Here is a 25,729-nt window from a genome sequence, read left to right on the forward strand (position 1 = left end):
AGTGGGGGGGAGAGAGAGAGTGGGGGGGAGAGAGAGTGGGGGGGAGAGGAGGGGGAGAGAGTGGGGGGGAGAGAGAGTGGGGGGGAGAGAGAGTGGGGGGGAGAGAGAGTGGGGGGGAGAGAGAGTGGGGGGGAGAGAGAGTGGGGGGAGAGAGAGTGGGGGGGAGAGAGAGTGGGGGGAGAGAGAGTGGGGGGGGAGAGAGAGTGGGGGGGGGAGAGAGTGGGGGGGAGAGAGAGTGGGGGGGAGAGAGAGTGGGGGGGGAGAGAGTGGGGGGGGGAGAGAGTGGGGGGGGAGAGAGTGGGGGGGGAGAGAGTGGGGGGGGGGGAGAGAGTGGGGGGGGGAGAGAGTGGGGGGGGGAGAGAGTGGGGGGGGGAGAGAGTGGGGGGGGGAGAGAGTGGGGGGGGGAGAGAGTGGGGGGGGAGAGAGTGGGGGGGGGAGAGAGTGGGGGGGGGAGAGAGTGGGGGGGGGAGAGAGTGGGGGGGGGAGAGAGTGGGGGGGGGAGAGAGTGGGGGGGGAGAGAGTGGGGGGGGGAGAGAGTGGGGGGGGGAGAGTGGGGGGGGAGAGAGTGGGGGGGGAGAGAGTGGGGGGGGAGAGAGTGGGGGGGGAGAGAGTGGGGGGGGGAGAGTGGGGGGGGGAGAGAGTGGGGGGGGAGAGAGTGGGGGGGGAGAGAGTGGGGGGGGAGAGAGTGGGGGGGGAGAGAGTGGGGGGGGGGGGGGAGAGAGTGGGGGGGGAGAGTGGGGGGTGGGGGAGAGAGTGGGGGGGGGAGAGAGTGGGGGGTGGGGGGGGGAGAGAGTGGGGGGGGAGAGAGGGGGGGGGGAGAGAGTGGGGGGGAGAGAGTGGGGGGGAGAGAGAGTGGGGGGAGAGAGAGTGGGGGGGAGAGAGAGTGGGGGGGAGAGAGAGTGGGGGGGAGAGAGAGTGGGGGGGAGAGAGAGTGGGGGGAGAGAGAGTGGGGGGGAGAGAGAGTGGGGGGGAGAGAGAGTGGGGGGGAGAGAGAGTGGGGGGGAGAGAGAGTGGGGGGGAGAGAGAGTGGGGGGGAGAGAGAGTGGGGGGGAGAGAGAGTGGGGGGGGAGAGAGAGTGGGGGGGAGAGAGAGTGGGGGGGAGAGAGAGTGGGGGGGAGAGAGAGTGGGGGGGAGAGAGAGTGGGGGGGAGAGAGAGTGGGGGGGAGAGAGAGTGGGGGGGAGAGAGAGTGGGGGGAGAGAGAGTGGGGGGGGAGAGAGAGTGGGGGGGAGAGAGAGTGGGGGGGAGAGAGAGTGGGGGGAGAGAGAGTGGGGGGGAGAGAGAGTGGGGGGGAGAGAGAGTGGGGGGGGAGAGAGAGTGGGGGGGAGAGAGAGTGGGGGGGAGAGAGAGTGGGGGGGAGAGAGAGTGGGGGGGAGAGAGAGTGGGGGGGAGAGAGAGTGGGGGGGAGAGAGAGAGATTGTAAAAGAGCATAGACAGGAGGTATAAATTAAATATACACATAAAATATACAGGAGAGAGGGTAGGTAAGGGGAGGGAGAGTAAGTTAGGGATACAGAAACAGGGACAGATGCAGAAAGAGAGTGTGATACACTGATGTAGACAGAGAGGGATACAGACATACACACCAGATTTGGCTGTACAAGTATATATTCCCTATCACTCAATCTTAATGAACATGTAGGTGATCCTCAGAACTGTGTCTGAAATCACACCACAGACCAACTGAAAGTTGCAACCTGAGGAGCAGGGGTCATAAGGAGGAACCAATGCTATCTCAATTCCTGCACAACTGCTCCAGTACCTGTCACCAGAACTTGCTGACTTGGGACCAAAGAACACAGAACAGTTCAGCTCTGTGTAAAATACTTGTCCCATACATAACCTTTAAACTTTCCTCTTCTCATAGTAAGTGCATTACCTCGAGTATTTGACATTCCTACTGTGGGGAAAGAATACTGGATGTCTACTCTATCTATGCCTCTCATAATCTTATAAAATCTACCAAGTTTCTCCTGAATCTCTGCCACTCCAGAGAAAACAACCCAAGTTTGTCCAACCTCTCCTTATAGTTGATGCTCTTTAATCCAGGAAGCATCCTGATGAACCTCTTTTTCACCCTCTCTAAAGCCCCCACACCCTTTCTGTAATGGGGCAACCAGAACGGCACACAATATTCACCGAAGTTTTATATGTGTAGCTGCAATATGAGGTCCTGACCTTTATACTCAATACCAAGACTAATGAAAGCAAGTATGCCATATGCCTTCTCTACCACCCTACCTACTGATGTGGCCTCTGGACTGCTCAGTGTTAAGGGGAAAACCCCTCATGATGGAAGGTCGAGGGCTTGAACCCTACTTCTGGAAGGCAACCAGGACTGAAATCAGGAGTGTTAACTTGGGTTCATTTTAGAGGCAGCAAGTCTGAACCCACCCCAGAGCCCAACAGCAACTAAACCTGGGCAATGGCACAAGTGGGGAGGCTTGAGCAGAAAATGAATTCAGAAGAACCAGAGGAGGTCTCAACGAGACAGGAGGATCTCAGGAAAAAACGATCCACTCTCTGGGTCTAAAGCTGGAGAGGAATTTCTGACTCTCAGAAGACTGTTGATCACTGGAGCCCCTTCTCTCTGAAGGCTGAGGGTGGCAGATGAGGACAAGTTGGAGAGACACTGGTTGCAGATGAGAATGTGTTGAGTCATAGAGTTTTACAGGATGGAAACAGGCCCTTCAACCCAACTTGTCCAAGCCGACCAAGGTGCCTTCCTGAGCTGGACACATTTGCCCATGTTTGGCTCATATTCCTTTAAATCTTTCTGATCCATATACCTGTCCAAGTGCCTCTTAAACCTTGTTAATGTACCTGCCTCAACCAGCTGTTTCATAAATAGACCACCTTCTGTGTGGAAAATCTTACACCTCTGGTTCCCTTTAAATCTTTTCTCCTCTCACCTTAAATCATGCCCTCTACTTCTAGACTCCCTACTCTCGGGAAAAGTCTGTGACCATCCACCCTATCCATGCCACTCATGATTTTATAACCCTCCACACACCTTTATAAATCTCCTGAAACAAAAACCAACTGTGATTTTACCAGGAGACATTCCAGATTTAATAGTCCATTTCCCTACTGCACTGAGTGAAATTAACCCTCATGGGATGTCTTGGAGGGTGGGATTGTCCCATTGGGAAGGAATGACTAGGTTGGAGGATTTGGAGGAACAAGAGGCGATATGGTTGGAATGTCAGGTTCTGGGAGGGGGTGGTGCATGGGGACTGGACAGGGTGGGTGGTGAATGGGTACCTCCCCTGGTAGAGGGATTCCAGAACAGAGGGAACAGGAAGCAGGGACATGATTTCAGCACAGTGGAACAATTCCTCACCAACAAACTGGGAGTACTCCACCACGAACACACTGTGAACATACTGTGCAGCTGCCCATGACTGTGGCCTGCATCTACTGTGCCAACCAACACAACCCTAATCACACCTCAGAGTAGCAACTTTGCTCTACAATAGACTTTGGTTTTCTGTTCTAGACATCAGAGAGAATAGGGGTAACACATACAAAACTCTGGAGAACCTCAGTGACTCAGGCATTATCTGTGGAGGGAAATGGATAGTTGATGTTTCAGGCCAAAACCCTTCAGCGGGACTGGAAAGAAAAGAGGCAAGAAGCCAGAATAAAAAGGTGGGGGGTTAGGGGGAAGAGCACAGGCTGACTGGTGATGGATAAATCCAAATGAGGGGAGGGAGGAAGGTAGGTACATGGTGGAGAAGGGGGCAAGTGGGAATGATGTGAGAAGCTAGGAAGTGATCGGTGGAAGAGGCAAAGGGCTAAAGAAGGTGGAATCTAGAAGGAAAGGATAGTGGACCATGGAATAAAGTGAAGGAGGTGGGAACCAGAGGAAGGGAGGTGTAGGGGAAGGGCAGGTCATGAGAGTGGGGAATAAGAAAGAGAAGTGGTGAAGAAGTTGGAGGAATGAGGGAAAACAAAAGAAGGGGTGGGGAACAGAAGAGAGTGGTTACTGGAAGTTAGAGAAATTGATGTTGATGCTGTCAGTTTGGAGATTACTAAGATGGAATATGAGATGTTGCTCCTCTACATCTGGCCTCAACATGGCAGTATATGAGGCTATGGATAGACATGTCAATGTGGGAATGGGAAGAAGAATTAAAATGGCCTGCCACCAAGAGGGAGATCCTGGCTGTTATGGCAGGATGGGGACAAGGGTATCTTTTGTTATAATTGCATACTTTCTTGTAAAAATTATGTACCATTTACTATATTTTGAAGTTGTGCTTTAATTGCAAATCATAATCACAAAAGATTCTGCAGATGCTGGAAATCCTGACCAACATACACAAAATGCTGGAAGAACTCAACAAGTCAGGCTCAGCCAAAAACATACATTGTGTATTCCTCTCCACAGATGCTGCCTGACTCACTGAGTTTCTCCAGCATTTTGTGTGTGCTCATTGCAAATGTTTCTCTGATGCTATGTAACTGCGATGTTGCCGTAAGTTAAGTCTTTCACTGCATCTTACACGATTATAAACTCGACGACTTGGGAGCTGAGCACTTTGTCGAGCAAATCCCAAACTAACTGGGACAAGTATGTGAGTCTGGGGTGACATACAGTGGAGAGACAACGCAGTGCAACGAGTAAGAGGGAGGGCACGAGATAATGAAAAAATGTAAGCCCTGAGATGGATGTCTGTTTCGGCAGTGAGTAGAACATTTAAGGGCAGCTTCTTGGGTCATGGATACTTGCAGGGCAAGTCTGAGAACCAGCTCTTAAGACATGGAGAGACACGAGACTGCAGATGCTGGAATCTGGAGCATGCCACAAAGGAGCTGAGGGAGCATAGCAAGTCGGGCAGCATCTATGGACAGGGCAATGGAAAGTCAATATTTCAGATTGAGATCCTTCATCTGGAGTGAGGGAGTACAGGGGAAGAGCTGATATGAAATGGTGGAGAGAAGGGGCGATGCGAAATCAGGCAAATAATAGGTGGGTTCTGGTGGGAAGGGATAGAAGACAATGATAGATTGATGGAGGAGGAATGGGTGGAGATAAGGACAGAGGCCAGGTGGTAAAGCTGCAGAGAGTGGTGGACTCTGCCCAATACATCACAGACACTTCCCTCCCCACCATGAGTAGTATCTACAGGAAGTGCTGCCTCAAGAAGGCAACGCCCATCATCAGAGATCCCCACCATCTGGGCCATGCCATCTTCTCACAGCTCCCATCGGGCAGGAGATACAGAAGCCTGAAGTCCTTTACCACCAGGTTCAGGAACAGCTACTGCCCTTCAACCATTCAGTTCCTGAACCAACTGACACAACCCTAATTATTACCACAGTACAGCAACACTGTGATTATTTTGATCACTTTGCACTATAATGGACTTACGTGGATTTTTTTGTTCTGCTTGTGTTTACTCAGAGTATACAAGTTGGGAGGTCATGTTAGAGTTGTACAAGACACCGGGGAGGCCATACTTGGAATATTGGGCTCCATTTTGGTCACTCTGCTATAAGGAAGACATCATTGAGCTGGAAAGTGGGCAGATTCAGAATGTTGCCAGGACTGGAGGGCTGGAGCTATTGGGAGAGGTTGGCCAGGCTGGGACGTTATTCAATGGAGCACAGGAGACGGTGAGGTGACCCTAGAGGTGTATAAAATAATGAGGGGGCAGATAGGGTGAATGTACATAGGGTTGGTGAATCAAGAACTAGAGAACACAGGTGAGAGGAAAGAGATTTAGTAAGAACCTGGGGGACAACTTTTCAGCTAGAGGGTGGTCAATATATGGAACAAGCTGCCAGAGGAAACGGTTGAGGCAGGGACATTAACAACATTTAACATACACTTGGACAGGTACATGGATAGAAAGGTTTAGAGGGATATGGGATAAACATGGGCAAATGAGATTGGCTTATATGAGAATCTTGGTCAGCATGGACCAACTGGGCCGAAGGGCCTGTTTCTGTGCTCTATGACTCTATGCCTCAATAGTATAAATTGGGAAGTCTGAGACACAGTGGCATTACTTATACATTATTAACTAACCAAGTGAATTTCTCATTGAGATACTTGCACAGTTAACCGTAACAGACACAAACCAGACTTGAGTTCACAAAATAGCCCTCCATGACCGCAACCACCCCCCCGCCAACCCAATACTTGAGCCCGGTTTTCCACAGGGGTGTGGGAATATCAGGCCAAGTTCCCACTATCACTCAAACAGGGAAAGGGCTGGTCATGGGAAGGGTCTCAGCAGTGAACAAGAAGGAAATTTCCTATTGACAATCATCTTGGTACAGTCACCACTTGTGCGGCTCTATAATCAATGGTGGGAGGGCAGTTACTTTAACTCATTGTCCATTGCTCGAGTGGAGGTAAGATTGGGCTCACTCAGCACAATTTCCGTCAATCCCTTTTCCTTTTGGGAGTTTTCCACTCCCCTTGTACATAGAGTCATACAGCACAGAAATCAAGCCCTTTGGCCTAACTGGTCCATGCCGACCAAGGTTCCCATCTAAGCCAGTCTCATTTGCCTACATTTGGCCCACAACCCTCCAAACCTTCCTTTTCCATGTCCTCACGACTTTTAAATGTTCTTTATGTATGTTCCTCAACCTCTAGCAGCTCCTTCCACATATCCATCACCCTCACTTCCCCTCTCACCTTATACCTGTGTCCTATAGTTTTTGACTCCCATGCTAACCTGGGGAAAAAAAAGTATTATCATTCCTTTTTTATCTATGCCTCTCATGACTTTATAAACATCTCAAAGGACACCCCTCAGCCTCCCATGCTTTATGGGAAAAAGCCCTAGCTTATCATTATAACTCAAGCCCTCCAATCCAGCTAGCATCCTTGTAAATCCTTCCTGCCCCTTTCTACTTTACTGACGTCCTTCTTAAGCTGGACAACCAGTACTCCAAATGTGACTTTGCCAACACCTTGCACAGCTATAACATGACTTCCCAACTCCTGCACTCAGTGCCCTGGCTGAAAGCCAGCATGCCAAACACCTCCTTCACTAACCTGTGACACCACTTTCAATTAACTATGTACCTGTACTGCTAAGAGCCTCTGTTCCACAATCGCAAGCTGTGTATATCAGAAATGGGAAATTCTTCTCTCAACTCAACCCATGCCACATCAGACCATTGCTAAGTTTACTGCTGTCACCTTCCTTTACTCACATGCACACACACACAGCTTGTTTTCTCCCTCCGGTAACATTGCTTTGGTTCCAGGGTGAGGTTCTATCCACCACAAGGGGGTAAAACAGAGTTTGGACACAATAGACACAGCACGCTGGATCTGCATGCAGGATACAAGACAAAAGCATGCAAAGGAAATGCAAGCAGTTGAAAAAAAAGCTCTTACTTGAGCAAACTAGCGTCCAGGCAAAGGATGTTCGGTAGGGAAAGCATTTTCAGGAAAAACTCAGGTCAGTGCAGTGCACAAAAGAAATGGTGCAGAACAGATACATTCCCTCCATCTCAATAATATGGGGGGCTGGGGGTTGTTGTAAAAGAGGGAGGGATGAACTTGTGAACGGATTACGGTGGAGGTCAGCTAGGGATGTTTATTTCTAACAGACCCACATCCCACAAACCAGCCCCCAAGTCTGTAAACATTTAAATTCAAAAACCATTCCAAAATTAACAGAATCCACAGCACCAGCAAAGCAGTCACAAATAAGACAACATAGTGGCATCCGGAAGTGCACCAGGGGAAGTGAGGCTCTTCCAATGTCCTATTCAGTTCTGTTCGCCCTAATACAGGAAGGGTGTAGGGGTTTTGGAGAGGGTACAGAAGAGATTCACCAGGATGCTGTCTGGATTTGAGGGCATGAGCTACAAGGAGAGGCTGGACAAGCCCAGGTTGCTCTCTCTGGAATCGGGTTTCTGGAGGGAGGTTTATGAGAAGACATAGACAGAGTAGACTGCCAAATTCCTTATCTCCGGATTGAAATGTCAAATATCAGTGTGCATGCATTTAAGCTGAAGAGGGGTAAGCTTAAAGGAGCTGTTTGGGCAAGTTTTTTTTTACACAGAGAATGGAATGTGCTGCAAGGGATGGTGGTTTACACAGCATTTAAGAAACATTTAGGCAGGATAGGAATTGAGGGGTCCCGACCGGGTGAAGGCAGATGCAGTCAGTTTGGACTGGCATCATGGATCAGCTCAGATTTGGCAGGGCTGAAGGGCTGTTCTTGTCCTGTACTGTTTCTTACATTTGCCCTGAATACACTCAAGACTGAGCCTGAAATGGACGAAGGAAATGCTCTCAATCCCAGATATTCAAAGAATGGGTCCCCTGATTCTAGACATACCAGCTGGGGGAAACGCCCCTTCCCCAATCTCTCTGCCAAGTTCCAATCAGTTCTCATCTTCAGAAAACCATTGAGTCATACAATGTGGAAACTAGCCCTTCAGCCCAACTCATTCATACCAACCAAGCCAGTCCCCATTTGCCCATATCCCTCTAAACCTTTCCTATCCATGTACATGTACAAGTGGCTTTTATACACTGTAATTGTATACACCTCTACCACTTCTTCTGGCAGCTTGTTCAACATACTGACCACCCTCAGTGTAAGGAAGCTGCTCCCCAGGACCCCTTTAAATCTTTCTCCTCTCAACTTAAATTTGTGCTCTCTAGACTCCCTGACTTCAGGGGAAAAGGTATGTTATCATCCAAATTATCGATGACCCTTGTGATTTTATAAACCTCAATAAGTGTCACCTCTCACCCCCCAGAGCCTGTTTCCAATGCTGTCTAATTCTCTGAATCTATGAATCACAAGTAACAGGAGACCATTCAGCCCTTTTGAGTCTGTCCTAGCATTCAAGGGGATTGTGGCTGATCCCATTCCCACAGTAGGGCATGGGAGGGCAGTGAGGATCTTGTGGGATGCAAGGTGGGGGTTAAATGGGTGGTGGGAAGAGAGAGGTACCTCATCGTGCCAGATCATCACCTGCAGCCATTTGGACATGAGGGAGGCAGGCGGGAGCAATAAACAGAGAGAGAGAAGTTGGAAGAAGGAAGGGACCATTCAAAGAAGAAACAAAATGCCCACAGCATTTCCAACCCCCAAGCAACAATCCTGACCACACTGCGGAGCTACAGTTACTCAAAAATTCTGCTCATGAAGGCTTGTGGGTGTGGGAAAGGAAAGTGGGAGGTGCTTGGTGAGGGGCAGAAGGGAAGAGGTAGGGGGCAGGGATACAGGTAAGCCCCTTGACTGCTCCTTCATTCAGCAAGGCTATGGTTAATCCTCTCCCTCAGTTACTGTAGCTCCGCTCTCCTCACACCACAATGCTTCTGTGCCTCAAGATCCATCTCCCTCCTCCTCAGATGTCATCGGTGACTGGGCCTCCAGAGCCCTCTCTGGTGGTGAGTGTCACAGTTTCAGCACTCTGCCAGGCAGATACCTCCCTTAGAATAGTTGAGGAAATATAGGGATTTAAGGAGGGAATTCCAGGGCCCGGGACACACTCAGCAGAAACAGAGGAAGCAGAGAGCAGAAGACGCTGCATAAGTCGTGGCTGGCTTGGAAAAGTGAGTGCAGTCTGGTTGCCCTGCTAGAGGAAGGATGTCAGTAAGCTGTGAGGGTGCATGAAAGGTCTACGAGGATGTTACCAGCACTGGAGGAATTGGATTATAAGCAGAGGCTGGATAGGATGGGAGTATTTTCTCTGGACTAAAAGATGGTGTCCTGATAGAACATAGACCACTGCAGCACAGTACAGGCCCTTCAGCCCTCCATGTTATATTGACCTTCTAACCTGCCCTAAGATCAATCCAATCCTTCCCTCTTATATAACCCTCCATTTTTCTATCATCCATATGCCTACCTAAATACCCCTAAATAATATGATTCCACCACCTCCCGGCAGGGCAATGCACCACTGTGTGTAAAATAACTTTATCTCTGACATCCTCCTTTACTTACCTCCAATCACTTTGAAATTATGCCCCTGCATTTCATAAAGATGCAAAATTACATTTTAGGGAGGTTTATAAAATAAGGTCGTTTTCCCCATCTAGGGGAGTCTTCAAGTGGCATAGGGTTAAGGTGAAATTAGAGAAATGTAAAGGTGATCCAAGGATCAAGATTTTAAACTCATAGGGTGGTGGGTATATGCAATGAGCTGCTTAAGGAATTAAAGTTGTGGACACAGCTAAGCACATCACAGAATCCAGCCTCCCCTCGATGGACTCTGTCTACACTTCTCACTGCCTCAGTAAAGTTGACAGCAGAATCAAAGTCCTCACCCATCCCAGAGATTCTCTCTTGTCCCCCCTTCCATTGAGCAGAAGATGCAAAAGCATGAAAGCACGTACATGGATAGGAAAAGTTTGGAGGGACATTAGTCAGACACAAGTAAATGCTACTAACCCAATCACTAGAGTTTAGCAACACAACCACTCTGCACTTTGATCACCTTGCACTAAAGTTGACATTTTTAAATTTAATTGTTACTTTTTGTAAAATCTGTGTTTATGTTTAATTTACATTTATTTTTTGAGAATGTTGTCTTTCTGATGCTATGTGCCTGTGATGCTGTTGTAAGTAAGCTTTTCATTATACTTGTTCATACATGTAATTGAGCAAGTGACAATAAATTTCGACTAACTCAGGAGGGCATATTGGTTGGCATGGATGGGTTGGGTCAAAAGATCTGCTTTCTATCCTGTATCACTCTACAAGTGAACGACTCCTCCACCTCTCCCACTCCCTTCCAGCATCCTGAACAACAGGTATAATGGTGACTGTATGGGAGCAAGCCAATACTAAAGGGTGTGCACTTAAGGTGAGAGGGGTTAAGTTCAAGAGAAATGAATGGGGCAAGTATTATTTTCACAGAGTGCCTGGGATGTGCTGCCAAGGGTGGATGTGGAGGCAGATATGATAGAGGCATTTAAGGGGCTTCTGGATAGGCACATGAACATGCAGAGAATGAAGGGATATGGACAGTGTGCAGGCAGAAGGGATTAGTTAAGATACGCATTTAATTGCTAGTGTAGCACAACATTGTGGTCCGAAGGGCCTGCTTTTGTGTTGTACAGTTCTGCAGGGGGATTGGAGTTCAGTAATAGGGCAGTACTGAGAGAATTGTTGGCAAGGAGTACTATGTACAGCTTTGATCCCCTTTTGTAATGAAGGAGCTACTGGCATTGGAGGCAGTCCAAGGGAAATTCAGCAGCGCAATTCCTGGGTCTAGAGGGTTGTTCCCTCAGGAGGAGCTAGACAGTTTGGTTTTGTATCCTATGGAGTGTGGAGGAATGAAGAATGATTTTATTCCAACATCTCAGACCCTAAGGGAAGGCAACAGGGGAAATGTGGAGATACAGCGCTGTGCAAATGACTTAGGCACATTCATAGCTGGAGTGCCTACGACTTTCGCACAGTATTGTATTTGTCGATGTGAAGTGGAGAGCAAGTTTGTAAAGGATGTTGAGAATGGTGAGGATGGAGCATCATGGGAGGGGTGTGGGACAGAAAAGACATGATGGGACAGGATGTAGAACGGGTGCAGACACACCCAACCCTGAGACACCAGGCAAGGTCAATTGATTCCAAGCAATCTGTTTACTGATCATTAGAGACTGTGCCTCTGGTGATTCCCGCTCCCTCCCCTCTCTCTTCCCCTTTTCCCAACCATGATTCCCCTCTCCCTGCTCTCTTCCCACTCTCAGTCCATAATAGAGACCCATTATCAGAATCAGGTTTATCAGCACTCACATATCATGAAATTTGCTTTTCTTTTCCAGCAGCAGTACGGTGCAATACATAAAATTACTACAGTACTGAGCAAAACTCTTAGGCACCCTAGGTGTATACATGTGCCAAAGACTTTTACACAGGACTGTATTTCTCGCAGTGGAGAGCTTCAAACAAGAGGACACAGTTACAGACTTGGGGGAGAGTGCATGCGTGGGGGCAACTTCTCTCAGAGGGAGGGAATCTCTGGAATTCTCTGCCCATAAGGGGGTGGAACCGAGATCACTGGGGGGGGAGGGATAGGATTAAAAGAGATGGGAGATAAATGTTTGAAACATCAGGGGTTGGGTGGGGATCGCAGTCTGTGAGGAACTGAGACGGAAGAGGTGATAGGGGAAGATTAGTCACGATGGTGTTGAATGGTGGGGCAGGACAAGAGTTCTGAATCCTGCTCCATTTTCAAGAGGAATAAAGTGAAATATTCAAACAACAATCTGCATCTCCAAGCCGAACGAAACAGAGTCACGTAAGGAGCTCACTGGGAGCTGTGCAATGCAGCGAATGATCCTGAGCCCTTGCCTTTGCCGCTCCCTCCTCCCCATACCTGCTAGTTCTGGCTAAAGGAGCAAAAGTCAAGTTGGCCAGATGGGGGAAGAGAGGTGGGTTTTTGCTGGGGGGGGGAGGAGGGAGGGAGTCTCATTGGTTGGAAAGGAGCACTAAACTGTACAGTCAGAATTACATGAGCGCGCACACACACACACACGCACACACGCACGCACACACGCACACACATACGCACGCGCGTGAATGGAGACGGAAGCCCGTAGGTCTGCTGATCTTACCGCTTCAAACTGTGCCTGGTCATCCTCCGGCAGGTCAGCCGTCTCATAAATGTCGGGCTCATTGAAGGCCTGGAAGGCAAAACAGGATAGGGGTTCAGGTCAAAGGCTTTACTTATTTACGAGACTTTCCAACCAACAGACCACAATCAGTATGGATTGGCAGCAACACCTCCGCCACGATTATTCTTAACCCTGGTACTCCACAGGGTTGTGTCCTCAGCCCCCTCCTAAACTCCCTATACCCTCATGTCTGTGTGACCAGGTCCTGCTCCAACTCCATCTACAAGTTTGCAGTTGATAAGACTGTAACAAGTTGTATCTCAAATAACGCTGAGTCAGAGGACAGTAAGGAGACAGAGTTTACTGACATTACATCATGACAATAACCTTCCTCTCAATGTCAACAAACGAGCTGACTTCAGGAAAGGGACAAGTCCACATGCTCTTGTCTACATCAACAAGTGTTGAAGCCGAGAGCTTCGCGTTCCTAGGAGTGAACATCACCAACAATCTGTCCTGGTCCAGGCGAGAAAGCTCACCACCATCTCTGTTTCCTCAGGAGACTAAAGAAATTTGGTATGTCCCCATTGACCCTCACTAATTTTTATCGCTACAGCACAGAAAGTATCCTATCAAGATGCATCACAGTTTGGTGTGACAACTGCTCTGCCCATGACCACAAGGAACTTCAGAGTGTTGTGGACACAGCTCAGCACATCATGGAAACCAGCCTCCCCTCCATGGACTCTGTCCACACTTCTCTCTGTCTCAGTGAAGCAGACAGCATCACCAAAGACCCCTCCCACCCCAGACATTCTCCTCTCCCCCGTCCCATCGGGTGGAAGATACAAAAGCCTGAAAGCACGTTCCACCAGGCTCAGGGACACTTTCTGTCCCACTGTTAACAGATTCTTGAATGGGCCTCTTGGCCTCACAATCTACCTTGTTATGATGCTGCACTTTATTGTCTGCCTGTACTGTACTTTCTCTGTAACTGTGACACTTTATTCTGCATTCTGTTTTTGTTTTATCTTGTTCTACCTCAATGCACTGTGTGATGATCTGATCTGTGTGAAGAGTGTGGAAGACAAGCTTTCCACTGTATCTCAGTACGTGTGACAGTAATAAACCAATTCCTGTACCAAATACCATATCTTCCCCCACCAAACGCCAGCCACACTCACTCAGAGAAGTCAGATGGCAGGGAAAGAAGCCCTTTGCCCCACTAAGTCCATGTCAACCATCGCCCACCCATCCACACTGATCCTATTTTATTCCCATCATCTACCCCCAGAACCCATTCTCACCTACACACACATCAGGGGGAACCATTCACAGCAGCTAATTAATCTACCATCCCCACCAAGTTGTTGGAATGTGGGAGGGAACCAGAGCACCTGGACGAAACCCATGGGATAAGAGAACCTGTAAACTGTGTGCACGCGTGCACACACACACACACACAGCGCTGGAGGTCAAGTTTCTGTAGCTGGGAGGCAGTAATACCCATCACCTCTCTGTCACCATTCTCACTGTCTATTACCACCTCTCCCCTCACCTGCATCCACCTATTACCTACCAGATCTAGTTCCAAACTTCCTCCCATTTTTTTTTATTCTGGCTATCTCCCCTTTATCTTTCAGTTGACATGAAGGATCAGATGAAATGTTGACTGTCCATTTCCATGACTTGCTGAACTGTAGTCATACAGCACGGAAACAGGCCTGTGGCCCAACTGGTCCATACTGACCAAGATTTCCATCTTTTCTGGTCCCGCTTGCCTGTGTTTGGCCCATATCCCTTTCCTATCTACGTACCTGTCCAAGTACCTTTTAAATGTTGTTTATGTATCTGTCTCAACCATGTCCTCTGGCAGCTCGTTTCAGACATGGACAACCCTCTGGGTGAAAAAAAAATCTCCCCTCAGGTTCCTATTAAATCTCTCCCCTATCAGCCTAAATCTATGCCCTCTAGTTCTCATTCCTCAGTGCCGGTGAAGACTGTATGCATTCACTATATATAGTCCCACCCAAACTCTCTCGATAATTCAATCCCTTGATGTCCCTGGCAACATCCTCATAAACCTCCTCTGCACTCTTTGCATGTTGCTTCAGGTTCCAGTCTGTTGTGTCTGTGCCAAGAGATAGCAGACAGGCAAGTAGGACCAGAGGGATTTGTGATTTTCCAAAGATGCCAATATTAGGGGAAATGCCAAGACGTTACTTGAAACAGGGACGGAGAGAGAAGCCAGGAGACTGCAAGCCTGAGGAGCTGTTACTGGAATTGATGATCAGGGATGGGGTGGCTGAAAAACATGAGCTGATCTGAGCAGAGATTGGTGGACCTCTCGTGTGATTTCAAAAGCTCTGCTCAAAACAGAGACAGCGAGCCTAATATCATGGTAACATGGCAACAACCTCTCTCAACATCAGCAAAACAAAAGAGCTGGCCACTGGCTTCAGGAAGGGTGCCAGAATACACTCCTGTCACTAGCAGTGGTGCTAAGGTTGACAGGGATGACAGCTTCAGAATTCTAGGAGTGAACATCACTGTCCTATTCCAACAACAGACATCACAGCCAAAAAAAACACCTCTACTTCCTCAAGAGGCTAAAGAATTTGACATGACCCTATTGAGACTCATCAGTTTCTGTCGATGCACCTATCCAGATGCATTACAGCCTGGTACGGCAACTGCTCTGCCCAAGACCGCAAGAAACCACAGAAGTGTGGACACAACTCAGCCCATCATGAAAACCAGCCTCCGCTCCATGGACTCTGTCTACACTTCTCACTGCCTCAGTAAAGCAGCCAGCAAAATCAAAGTCCTCACCCATACCAGAGATTCTGGAAGATACTAAAGCCTGTAAACAGGTAACACCAGGCTCAAGGACAGATTTTACTGCTGTTACATGACTCTTCTACTTTAAAGTACAAGATTTGTACTTTTGACTTCACAATCTACCTCGATATGGCCCCTGCACCTTATTGTCTATCTGTACTACACTTTCTTTGTAACACTACATTCTTTTCCCTTCTGTTACATCAATGTACTTAGTTACAGTGTCATATTCCTAGTTATTAAGCAAGGTAACGGGCCCTCCGGCCCACATCCCTCTAAACCTCTTACCCATATTCCTATCCTAGAGTCTTTTACCTGTTAAAAGTTAACCTGCTTCTATCACCTTCTTTGGCAGCTCTTTCCACATACCCACCACCCTATGTGTGAAAAAGATCACATCTAAATTTCTCCCCTCTCATCCTGAACCTGTGCCCTCTAGTTCCAGACTCCACTGCCCTGGCATGCAAAACAAAAGCTATTCGTAGCTCAGCACAAGTGAGAATAAAGGACACTTGGAAAGCGAGTGTCATGAAGAGTGCTGTGCAAATTCATGATCTTTCTTTTCCAAGGTCAGGTTAAACTTGGACAGGCAGACAATGTCAAAGTGTAGTGGACTTGTGCTTCAACCGTGCAGTGAGGTGTTTAATTAGCCCTGCCTCTCACTGATCTTTAACCTGTGGTCAAAATGTTTGATAGTTCAGGGCATTCATTTAAAATGAGAGAGGGTAAGTTCAAAGGAGATATGCAGGGCAAGTTTTCTTTTTACACATAGAGTGGTGGATACCTGGAATGCACTACCTATCGTTAACATGTAAGGTCGCCTGGAGCCAGTCACACAGAACAGAAACAGGCCCTTCGGCCCAGAGTCTGTGCCGACAATAACACATTCATTTACACTGATCCCGTTCATTCCCTACCAGAATCTACCCTTCACCAACACACAGCAGCCAATTAATCCACCAACCTTACAAGTGGTTGAGATGTGCGAGGAGACTGGAGGCCCCAGGAGACAGACAGACAAACAGACACCACACACAGGCAGAAGTCGGGATCAAACCCAGATTTTTGGAGCTTTACCCACTGCACAACATGTAGACTATGCCAAGGGAGAGGGCTTCAGGAACAAGTACATTCATCTGGTCCCACTATCCAAATAGCCAGTCTGACCCAAGGCTTGTGAGGGCTCTCTCAATTACAATACACGGCCTTGAATTAACACAATGACTCAGCATTCACAATCCAAAATTCTAAAGATTCACATCAGAGAAGAAATTCCTGTTCAAGGTATTTAGTAGGTTTCCATGAAATCCCCCTCATTTTTCTAAACTCCAGTGAGTACAGGCCCAGAGTCTTTATTCCTGGGATCATTCTCATGAACCTCCTTTTTGAGGCATGGGGCCCAGAACTGCTCACAACACTCCAAATGTCTTCTGACAATACCTTATAAAGCTTTTCCACTTCTACATTTCTCTGCAGCACACGAGGCCATATGGCCTATTGAGTCCATGCTGGCTGGGGGGAGGCATGTTCTCTCTGGTTTCTTTGAGATGATGTTTGTTCCTCTGAACCAGCTGAACACACAAAAAAAAATCTGGCTGTTGATCACATTGCTGCTCATGGGCTAATTGGCAGCTGTGTTTCCTACATCCGAGCACTGAGACGTCAGGTCTCTGCAATATCTGCTCCCTGCTCCAGTAAATAATGGCTCAACTGTTCCCCCAGGAGCTCAGATTTCTGGCACTTTCTTCACACAGAACAAATCACGGGTAAACTCAGCCAAGAGCTCTTTCCCACCTGTGCCACCTTCAGGAGCTGGTGCCTCAAGAAGGGGACATCCATCACTAAGGACCCTCACCACCCAGGACATGCCCTCTTCTCATGACTACCATCGGGAAGGAGGTACAGGAGCCTGAAGACCCACACTCAATATTTCAGAAGCTTATTCCCCTCCACTAACAGGATTCAGAATGGTTCAACAATACATGAATACTACCTTGTTATTCCCTTTTTTTTGCATGATTTATGTTTGTGATGTATAGTAATTTTGTCTGCCACTATACTGCTGCCACAGAACAGCAAATTCCCTGTCATTTATGTCAGTGATAATAAACCCAATTCTGATGTAGTAAAGTGATGGGACCAATAAAATGAGAGGCAGGCCCTACCAGCAGATCAGTGTAAGAGACAGGAGACATAAGAAAATGTGAACAAGTTCAGCCAGGAAGATGAAGCTGTCAGTGAAGGGGAGCAGGTTATGTCTTTGCTGCAGAAGAAAGCAGGGGGCTTTCAGGCCTTCTTATGAGGGAACACAGGTATTTAAAGACTGAATGTCCACGGTGGAGAATAAGTGGTGAGGACCAGGAAACTGGAAGTTGTGCAAGGCAAGCAAGGTGAGGAAGGGCGAAGGAGAAATTTGGGGCAAGAGTTCAAGAGCAAGCATAAACAAATGGACCATAGGACAGATCCTGTTTGACGATCATGACTGAAGTTGGAAGTATGGGGTAGGGGTAGGATTGGGCTGGAGGCCATGGAGAAGAGACCTCCTGATGTGAGCTGTGGCAGAGCTGGAGAAGGTGGCTTGGTGTTTGCTGGTTTGGTCACGGTAAAAGCAGTAAGTACTAGGAGGAATCTAAAAGCTGTTGTCCAGCCTCTGCAAGGTCTCATACAAGAAGATGTAACCAAAATCTCCAATTTTGAGTAAAATCCCTCATGGAGTCACAGAGCACAGAAACAGGCCCTTCGGTCCAGCCATGTCCTCACTGTCATCGAGAACTTGGGGTGACACAGAAATATAGCGGCTAGCATAACACTATTGTGGTGCCGGTGACCTGGGTTCAATTCCAATGCAGTTTGGAAGTTCTCCCCATGACCACATGGGTTTCTGCGTCCAGTTTCCTCTCACACTTCAAATACATACAGGGTAGTCGATTATTTAGTCACATAGGTGTAATTTTGCAGCACGGGCTCATTGGGCCAGAAGGACTTATTACCACTCTGTATCTCTAAATAAATAAATAAGGCAGACAAGTGAGAGGTAACGTGCTGTGGGAGGACATGTATTGTAAATGGCAGGGGTCTTAGGAGCTGTAGAAAACATTGGTCAGACCACGTTTGGAGTATGGGCACAGTTCTGGTTGACAGAACATTGTTGGCCAATGAACAAAGGGAGTAGCAGGGGAGCCCAATCATTGCCAATCCATCAACAGAAGCAGGCGGTAGTGAGGGAAGAGTAGATCATTGCCTACCCTGAAACAATAGAGTGCTGATGAAGGGTCCAAGCCAAAACACTGACCGTCTATTCTTTTCCATAGATGCTGCCTGGCCCCCTAAGTCCCTCCAGCATTTTGTCCACCAGAGAAATCAGGATCTCCCATTGGCCACACAATTTAATTCCACGCCCATTCCCATTCTGACATGTCTATCCATGGCCTCTTCTACTGTCAAGATGAAGCCACACTCAGGTTGGAAGAACAATACCTTATATTTTGTCTGGGTAGCCTCCAACCTGATGGCATGAACATTGACTTCTCTAACTTCCATTAATGCCCCTCCTCCCCTTCTTACCCCATCCCTGACATATTTATTCCTCTCCTTTTTTTCCTCTCTCTGCCCATCACTCCTTGCCTGCTCTCCATCTCCCTCTGGTGCTCCCCCCTCCCCCTTTCTTTCTCCCGAGTCCTCCCGTCCCATGATCCTTTCCCTTCTCCAGCTCTGTATCCCTTTTGCCAATCACCTTTCCAGCTCTTAGCTTCACCCCACCCCCGGTCTTCTCCTATCATTTCGCATTTCCCCCTCCCCCCACTACTTTCAAATCTCTTACTATCTTTCCTTTCAGTTAGTCCTGACGAAGGGTCTCGGCCCAAAATGTTGACTGTGCTTCTCCCTATAGATGCTGCCCGGCCTGCTGTGTTTCACCAGCATTTTGTGTGAGTTGTTTGAATTTCCAGCATCTGCAGATTTCCTCGTGTTTACATTTTGTGTGTGTTTCTCTGGAACACTAGGGGCAGGGGGTGGGACAAATTATTGCATAGAAGTGAGTGGAACTGAGACGAGTTCAATCATTGTCCATTCTTGAATGGAAGGGGAAGGTATTGAAGAAGCGGGAGGGAGGAGAGGACCAATCATTACCCAGTCTTGAGCAGGAGTGATACTGAAGGTGAGTGACAGGGGGGCAAAACCAATTATTGAATAGATAGGAGACAGCATTCAAGGGGCGGGGCTACGACTTTGCCCTCTCGGGTAGGTGGGGCGTCTCCTCTAATCCAGGCAGGTGACGGGCAGATCCCGCTCTCTCGGCTACAGATAGGGCGAGGATGACCGGGCTCAGAGGGATTGATGCAGAGGGTGGGAGTGGGACCGACCAAGGGAGAAATGGGAGCGGCCGGACGCAGGCGCAGTTCGTTACAACAGTTCTCGGAGCGGGGTCGACGAGGAGGCGTGCCCAGGCAAGATCGGCGCCGAGCCCATAACGTCACCGCCCGGCGAAGATCCAACAGTGGCACCAGGGTGTGGTACAACACTGGAAGCTTCTTGCAACCTCTCTTCCCTTCCGCCCCTCCCCCGCTACTTACGATGCCCGGCAGGTTGGCATATTTCGGATCCGCCATACTTCTTTATCAGTCGCTGGAGCCGAATAAAATAAATAATAAATATAAATTAAGTCTATGGCCGGGTGAATGACTTCGCCTCTTCCTTCTCCACAATGACGACGGCAGCCGGTTCTAAAGACCGACTGCTCTCGCGCGATCTCTGGCTCCGCCCCGGGAGGCGTGTGTGACGTCGCCGCTGCCGATGCATGACGCAGGCTGGGATTGTAGTTAGGCGTCTCCTCTCCCTGCATCTCTCAAGCTCCGACCCAGTTTCTTGGATCAGTGACAAAGTACCAGACACCGCCGCCCAAGAAGGATCTGGCGTTGACCATTGCCCATAAAGCGTTGAATCAGTATCAGATTTATTGTTACTGACTTACAGAACGTGAAAGTTATTTTTTTCAGCAGCAGTACTGTGCGAATTGTATTATAAAGTCAAAAAGTAGAGTTTATTGTTAAATACACAAGTACATGTATACACAGGACAGGTGCAATGAAAAACGAACTTGCAGCAGCATCAGATATACAACATTCAAAAGACAAGGGAAAAAAAACAAATTATATTCAGTCTTGATGAAGGCTCTCGGCCTGAAATGTTGACTGTACTCTTTTCCATAGATGCTTCCTGGCCTGCTGAGTTCCCCCAGCATTTTGTGTGTGTTGCTTTAGGTTTCCACCATCTACAGATTTTCTCTTCTTTGTGAAAACAATTTATACGCATGTTTTAAAACAAAAAAATCAATTGCAATGCAAAGTGTATAGAGGAATTTTGGGTTCCAAATCAGAATCAGGTTTATTACCACTAACATGTGTAGTGAAATGTATTGTTTTCTGGCAGCAATACAATGCAAGACATAGAAAAACACTAGGAGTTTCAGGAGTAAATAAATATTGCGAAGGAGGAATAACAAGGTAATATTGATGAACCATTCAGAAATCTAATAGCAGAGGGGAAAGAGCTGTTCCTAAAATACTAAGTCTGGGACTTAAAGCTCCTGTACCTCCTCTTGATGGTAGTAACAAAAAGAGTGCATGCCCCAGATGGTGAGAGTCCTCAGTGATGGATACCCCTTCTTGTGGTACCACCTCTTGAAGATGTCCTCAATGGTGGGGATATTTGTGCCTGTGATGGCAATCATGCCAATGCCAGAATGGAGCATAGGAGACTAAGGGGTGACCTTACAAAGGTGTATGAAACCATTGGGTGAATGTGCTGTCTTTTCCCCAGGGTTTGGATACCGAGAATTGGATGGCACAGGTTTAAAGTGAGAGGAGAAAGATTTAATTGGGACCCGAGGGACAACTTTTTTATACAAAAGATGATATCTATGTGGAACAAACTGCCAGAAGGTGGTTGAGGCAGGTACAATAACAACTTTGAAACACATTTGGACATGTACATGGATAAAAAAGGTTTAGAGGGTTGGGCCAAACACAGGCAGGTGAAAATAGTTTAGACATCCACCTTCCTCAGCACAGACAAGTTGAGCTAAAGAGCCTGTTTCTGCGCTGTATATAGGAGGTTCCTCACAAATCCTATATGCTCATGCTTATAATCACCTCAACTTTCTCTACCAATGTATCCAGACACTGCGAGAGGCAGCCTCACCTGCTCTGAGTCCGCCAGAAAAATGGGATCTCCCAGTGGCCACCCATTTTAATTCCACTTCCCATTCCCATTCCAATATGTCTATCCATAGCCTCCTCTGCTGTCACGATGAGGCGACACTCAGGTTGGGGGAACAACACCTTATATTCTGTTTGGGTAACCTCCAGCCTGATGGCATGAACATTGATTTCTCAAACTTCCAATAATGCCCCTCCCTTCTCTACTCCCCATCCCTTTCCCTCTCTCACCTTATCTCCTTGCCTGCACATCACCTCCCTCTGGTGCTCCTCCCCCTTTTCTTTCTTCTATGGCCTTCTGTCCTCTCCGACCAGATTCCCCCTTTGCCAGCCCTGTATCTCTTCCACCAATCAACTTCCCAGCTCTTTACTTCGCCCCACCACACTCCCTCCCCAACCTTTTAAGTCTACTCCTCGTCTTTTTTCTCCAGTCCTGCCAGAGTCTCGGCCTGAAACATCCACTGTACATTTTCCCCATAGATGCTGCCTGGCCTGCTGAGTTCCTCCAGCATTTTGTGTGTGTTGCTTGGAGTTCCAGCAGATTTTCTCTTGTTTCTGGTCTGGTCCTCAGGTTGGGATTCTAAATTGGAGAGAGGCCAATTTTGATCGTATCAGAAAGGATCTGGCAAGTGTGGATTGAGACAGGTTGTTTTCTGGCAAAGGTGTACAGTACTTGGTAAGTGGGAGACATTCGAAAGTGAAATTTTGAGAGTACAGAGATTGTATGTTCCTATCAGAATAAAAGGCAAGGATGACTGATTTAGGGAACCTTGGTTTTCAAGAGATATTGAGACTCTGGTTAAGAAAGAAAAGGAGATAAGTGGCAGGTAGGGCAGGCAGGAACAAATGAGGTACTTGAGGAGATGAGAAATGCAAGAGAACACTTAAGAAGGAAATCAGGAGGGTTAATAGAAGGCACGAGGTTGCTCCAGCAGACAAGGTGAAGGGGAATCCTAAGATATTTTAAGAGCAAAAGACAAAATTGTTCCTCTGGAAGATCAGATTGCATGGAGCCAAAAGAGACAGGGGAGATCTTAAATGGATTTTTTGCATCATCTGTCTTCACTTTATTTTCAAAAGGCTTTTGACAAGGTCCCACACAGGAGATTAGTGTGCAAACTTAAAGCACACGGTATTGTGGGTATGGTATTGATGTGGATAGAGAATTGGTTGGCAGACAGGAAGCAAAGAGTGGGAGTAAACGGGACCTTTTCAGAATGGCAGGCAGTGACTAGTGGGGTACCGCAAGGCTCAGTGCTGGGACCCCAGTTGTTTACAATATATATTAATGATTTAGATGAGGGAATTAAATGCAGCATCTCCAAGTTTGCGGATAACACGAAGCTGGGTGGCGGTGTTAGCTGTGAGGAGGATGCTAAGAGGATGCAGGGTGACTTGGATAGGTTAGGTGAGTGGGCAAATTCATGGCAGATGCAATTTAATGTGGATAAATGTGAGGTTGTCCACTTTGGTTGCAAGAACAGGAAAACAGATTATTATCTGAACAGTGGCCGATTAGGAAAAGGGGAAATACAACGAGACCTGTGTGTCATTGTACACCAGTCATTGAAGGTGGGCATGCAGGTACAGCAGGCGGTGAAAAAGGCAAATGGTATGTTGGCATTCATAGCAAAAGGATTTGAGTACAGGAGCAGGGAGGTTCTACTGCAGTTGTACAAGGCCTTGGTGAGACCACACCTAGAATATTGTGTGCAGTTTTGGTCCCCTAATCTGAGGAAAGACATTCTTGCCATAGAGGGAGTACAGAAAAGGTTCACCAGATTGATTCCTGGGATGGCAGGACTTTCATATGAAGAAAGACTGGATCGACTAGGCTTATACTCACTGGAATTGAGAAGATTGAAGGGGGATCTTATTGAAACGTATAAAATTCTAAAGGGATTGGACAGGCTAGATGCAGGAAGATTGTTTCCGATGTTGGGGAAGTCCAGAATGAGGGGGTCACAGTTTAAGGATAAAGGGGAAGCCTTTTAGGACCGAGATGAGGAAAAACTTCTTCACACAGAGAGTGGTGAATCTGTGGAATTCTCTGTCACAGGAAACAGTTGAGGCCGGTTCATTGGCTATATTTAAGAGGGAGTTAGATATGGCCCTTGTGGCTAAAGGGATCGGGAGTATGGAGAGAAAGCAGGTACAGGGTTCTGAGTTGGATGATCAGCCATGATCATACTGAATGGCGGTGCAGGCTCGAAGGGCCGAATGGCCTACTCCTGCACCTATTTTCTATGTTTCTATGTTTCTATTTCTGTTCTGTGTGGAGCCAAAAGAGATGGGAGATCTTAAATGGATTTTTTGCATCATCTGTCTTTACTCGGGAGAAGGACACAGAATCTATAGAAGTGAGGCAAAGCAGCAGTGAGGTCATGGACCTATACAGATTACAGAGGAGGAGCTGTTTGTTGTCTTGAGGCAAATTAGTGTGGATAAATCCCCAGGTCCTGACAAGGTGTCCCCTTCGATGCTGCGGGAGGCAAGTGCAGAAATTACAGGGGCCCTAGCAGAGATATTTAAAGCAACACACACACACACACAAAATCTTCTGCAGATTTTCCCATGTTAAAGATATTTAAAATGTCCTTAGCCATGTAGGGTGCTAGCGGACTGGTCAATAGCTAATGTTGTTCCATTGTTTAAAAAAGACTTTAAAAATAAGATGGAAAATTATGGGCCAGAGAGCCTGACATCAGTAGTGGGAAAGATATTAGAAGGTATTCTAATGGACCAGATATATACAGTAAGTACTTGGATCAGTGCTCGGTCCATTGATGTTTATTATTTAGTTAATTATTTAGAGATACAGTTCAGAACAGGACATTATGGCCCACCAAGCTGCACCACCCAGCAACCCACTGATTTAACCCGAGCCTAATCACAGGATAACTTACAATGATCTACTAACCCACTGACTGGTACATATTTGTACTGTGGTAGGAAAACAGAGCATCCAGAGGAAACACACACAGGAAGAATGCACAAATTTTCTCACAGAGGACACAGAAATTGAACTCTGAACTCTGACGTTACCGTGGTGACCCGCCAATATCAAGGATCTGGGTGATAATGTGGTAAAGTGGATCAGCAAACCTGTGGAGGACATCAAGACGAGGGGGTGGAATGGACAGCGAGGAAGGCTATCATGGCTTGGAGTGGGATCTGGACCAGGTGGAAAAATGGCAGATGAAATTTAATGCAGATAAGTGCAGATACTTTGACATATCAGGGTAGGGCTCACACAGTGAACAGGAAGGCACAAAGGATTGTGATAAAACAAAGGAATCAGGGAATACATAATTCCTTCAAAGTGGTGTCACAGGGTTGTAAAGAGAGCTTTTGGCACATTGGCCATCTATTGAGTTGGGATGTTCCATTGGAGAAGAATTCATGATCCCCAATTTGGAATACTGTGGGCAGTTGTGTTCATCTACCTACAGGAAAGATGAAAAATATTGAATGGATGAAAACTGATAAACCCAAAGCAACGGCAGTGATTGATAAACTTTGGCACAAGCAATGTTGTAGGGGTTGCCAGTCAGCGCTGGATTTACCGTGCAAAGTTCCTGTCTCCCTATCCCTGGGTCATTCCCACACCGGGAGTGCCGTGCACAGTTCCTGTCTCGTTATCCCTGGGTCAGACCCACACCGGGAGCACCGTGCACAGTTCCCATCTCCCCATCCCTGGGTCAGACCCACACCAGGAACACCGTGCACTGTCGCGGCTCCCTATCCTTTGGTTAGTCCCGCACAGGGAGCACCGTGCACAGTTCCTATCTCCCCATCCCTGGGTCAGACCCTCACCGGGAGCACCGTGCACAGTTCCTGTCTCCCTATCCCTGGGTCAGACCCTCACCGGGAGCACCGTGCACAGTTCCCATCTCCCCATCCCTGGGTCAGACCCAGACCGGGAGCACCATGCACAGTTCCCGTCTCCCCATCCCTGGGTCAGACCCACACCGGGAGCACCGTGCACAGTTCCCATCTCCCAACCCCTGGGTCAGACCCAAACCGGGAGCACCGTGCACAGTTCCCATCTCCCCATCCCTGGGTCAGACCCACACCAGGAACACTGTGCACAGTTCCCATCTCCCCATCCCTGGGTGA

The 25,729-nt window shown here is 47.8% G+C and overlaps 1 protein-coding gene across 1 annotated transcript in view; it reads right to left on the bottom strand.

Annotated features, from left to right (window-relative positions):
- The window catches only part of dctn2 (dynactin 2 (p50)), a 38,477-nt gene extending 18,311 nt beyond the window's left edge, over window positions 1-20,166 (bottom strand). Inside the window, exons 1-2 of the mRNA XM_059956265.1 lie at window positions 19,967-20,166; window positions 12,555-12,623 (exon numbers count right to left, since the gene is read on the bottom strand). Of these exons, the coding sequence (XP_059812248.1) occupies window positions 12,555-12,623; window positions 19,967-20,002 (105 nt within the window). The 5' untranslated portion in view covers window positions 20,003-20,166. The remainder of the gene's footprint in view (window positions 1-12,554; window positions 12,624-19,966) is intronic.
- Window positions 20,167-25,729: the final 5,563 nt, after the last annotated feature.

Source organism: Hypanus sabinus, chromosome X1, assembly GCF_030144855.1.
Source record: "Hypanus sabinus isolate sHypSab1 chromosome X1, sHypSab1.hap1, whole genome shotgun sequence".
NCBI lineage: Eukaryota > Metazoa > Chordata > Chondrichthyes > Myliobatiformes > Dasyatidae > Hypanus > Hypanus sabinus.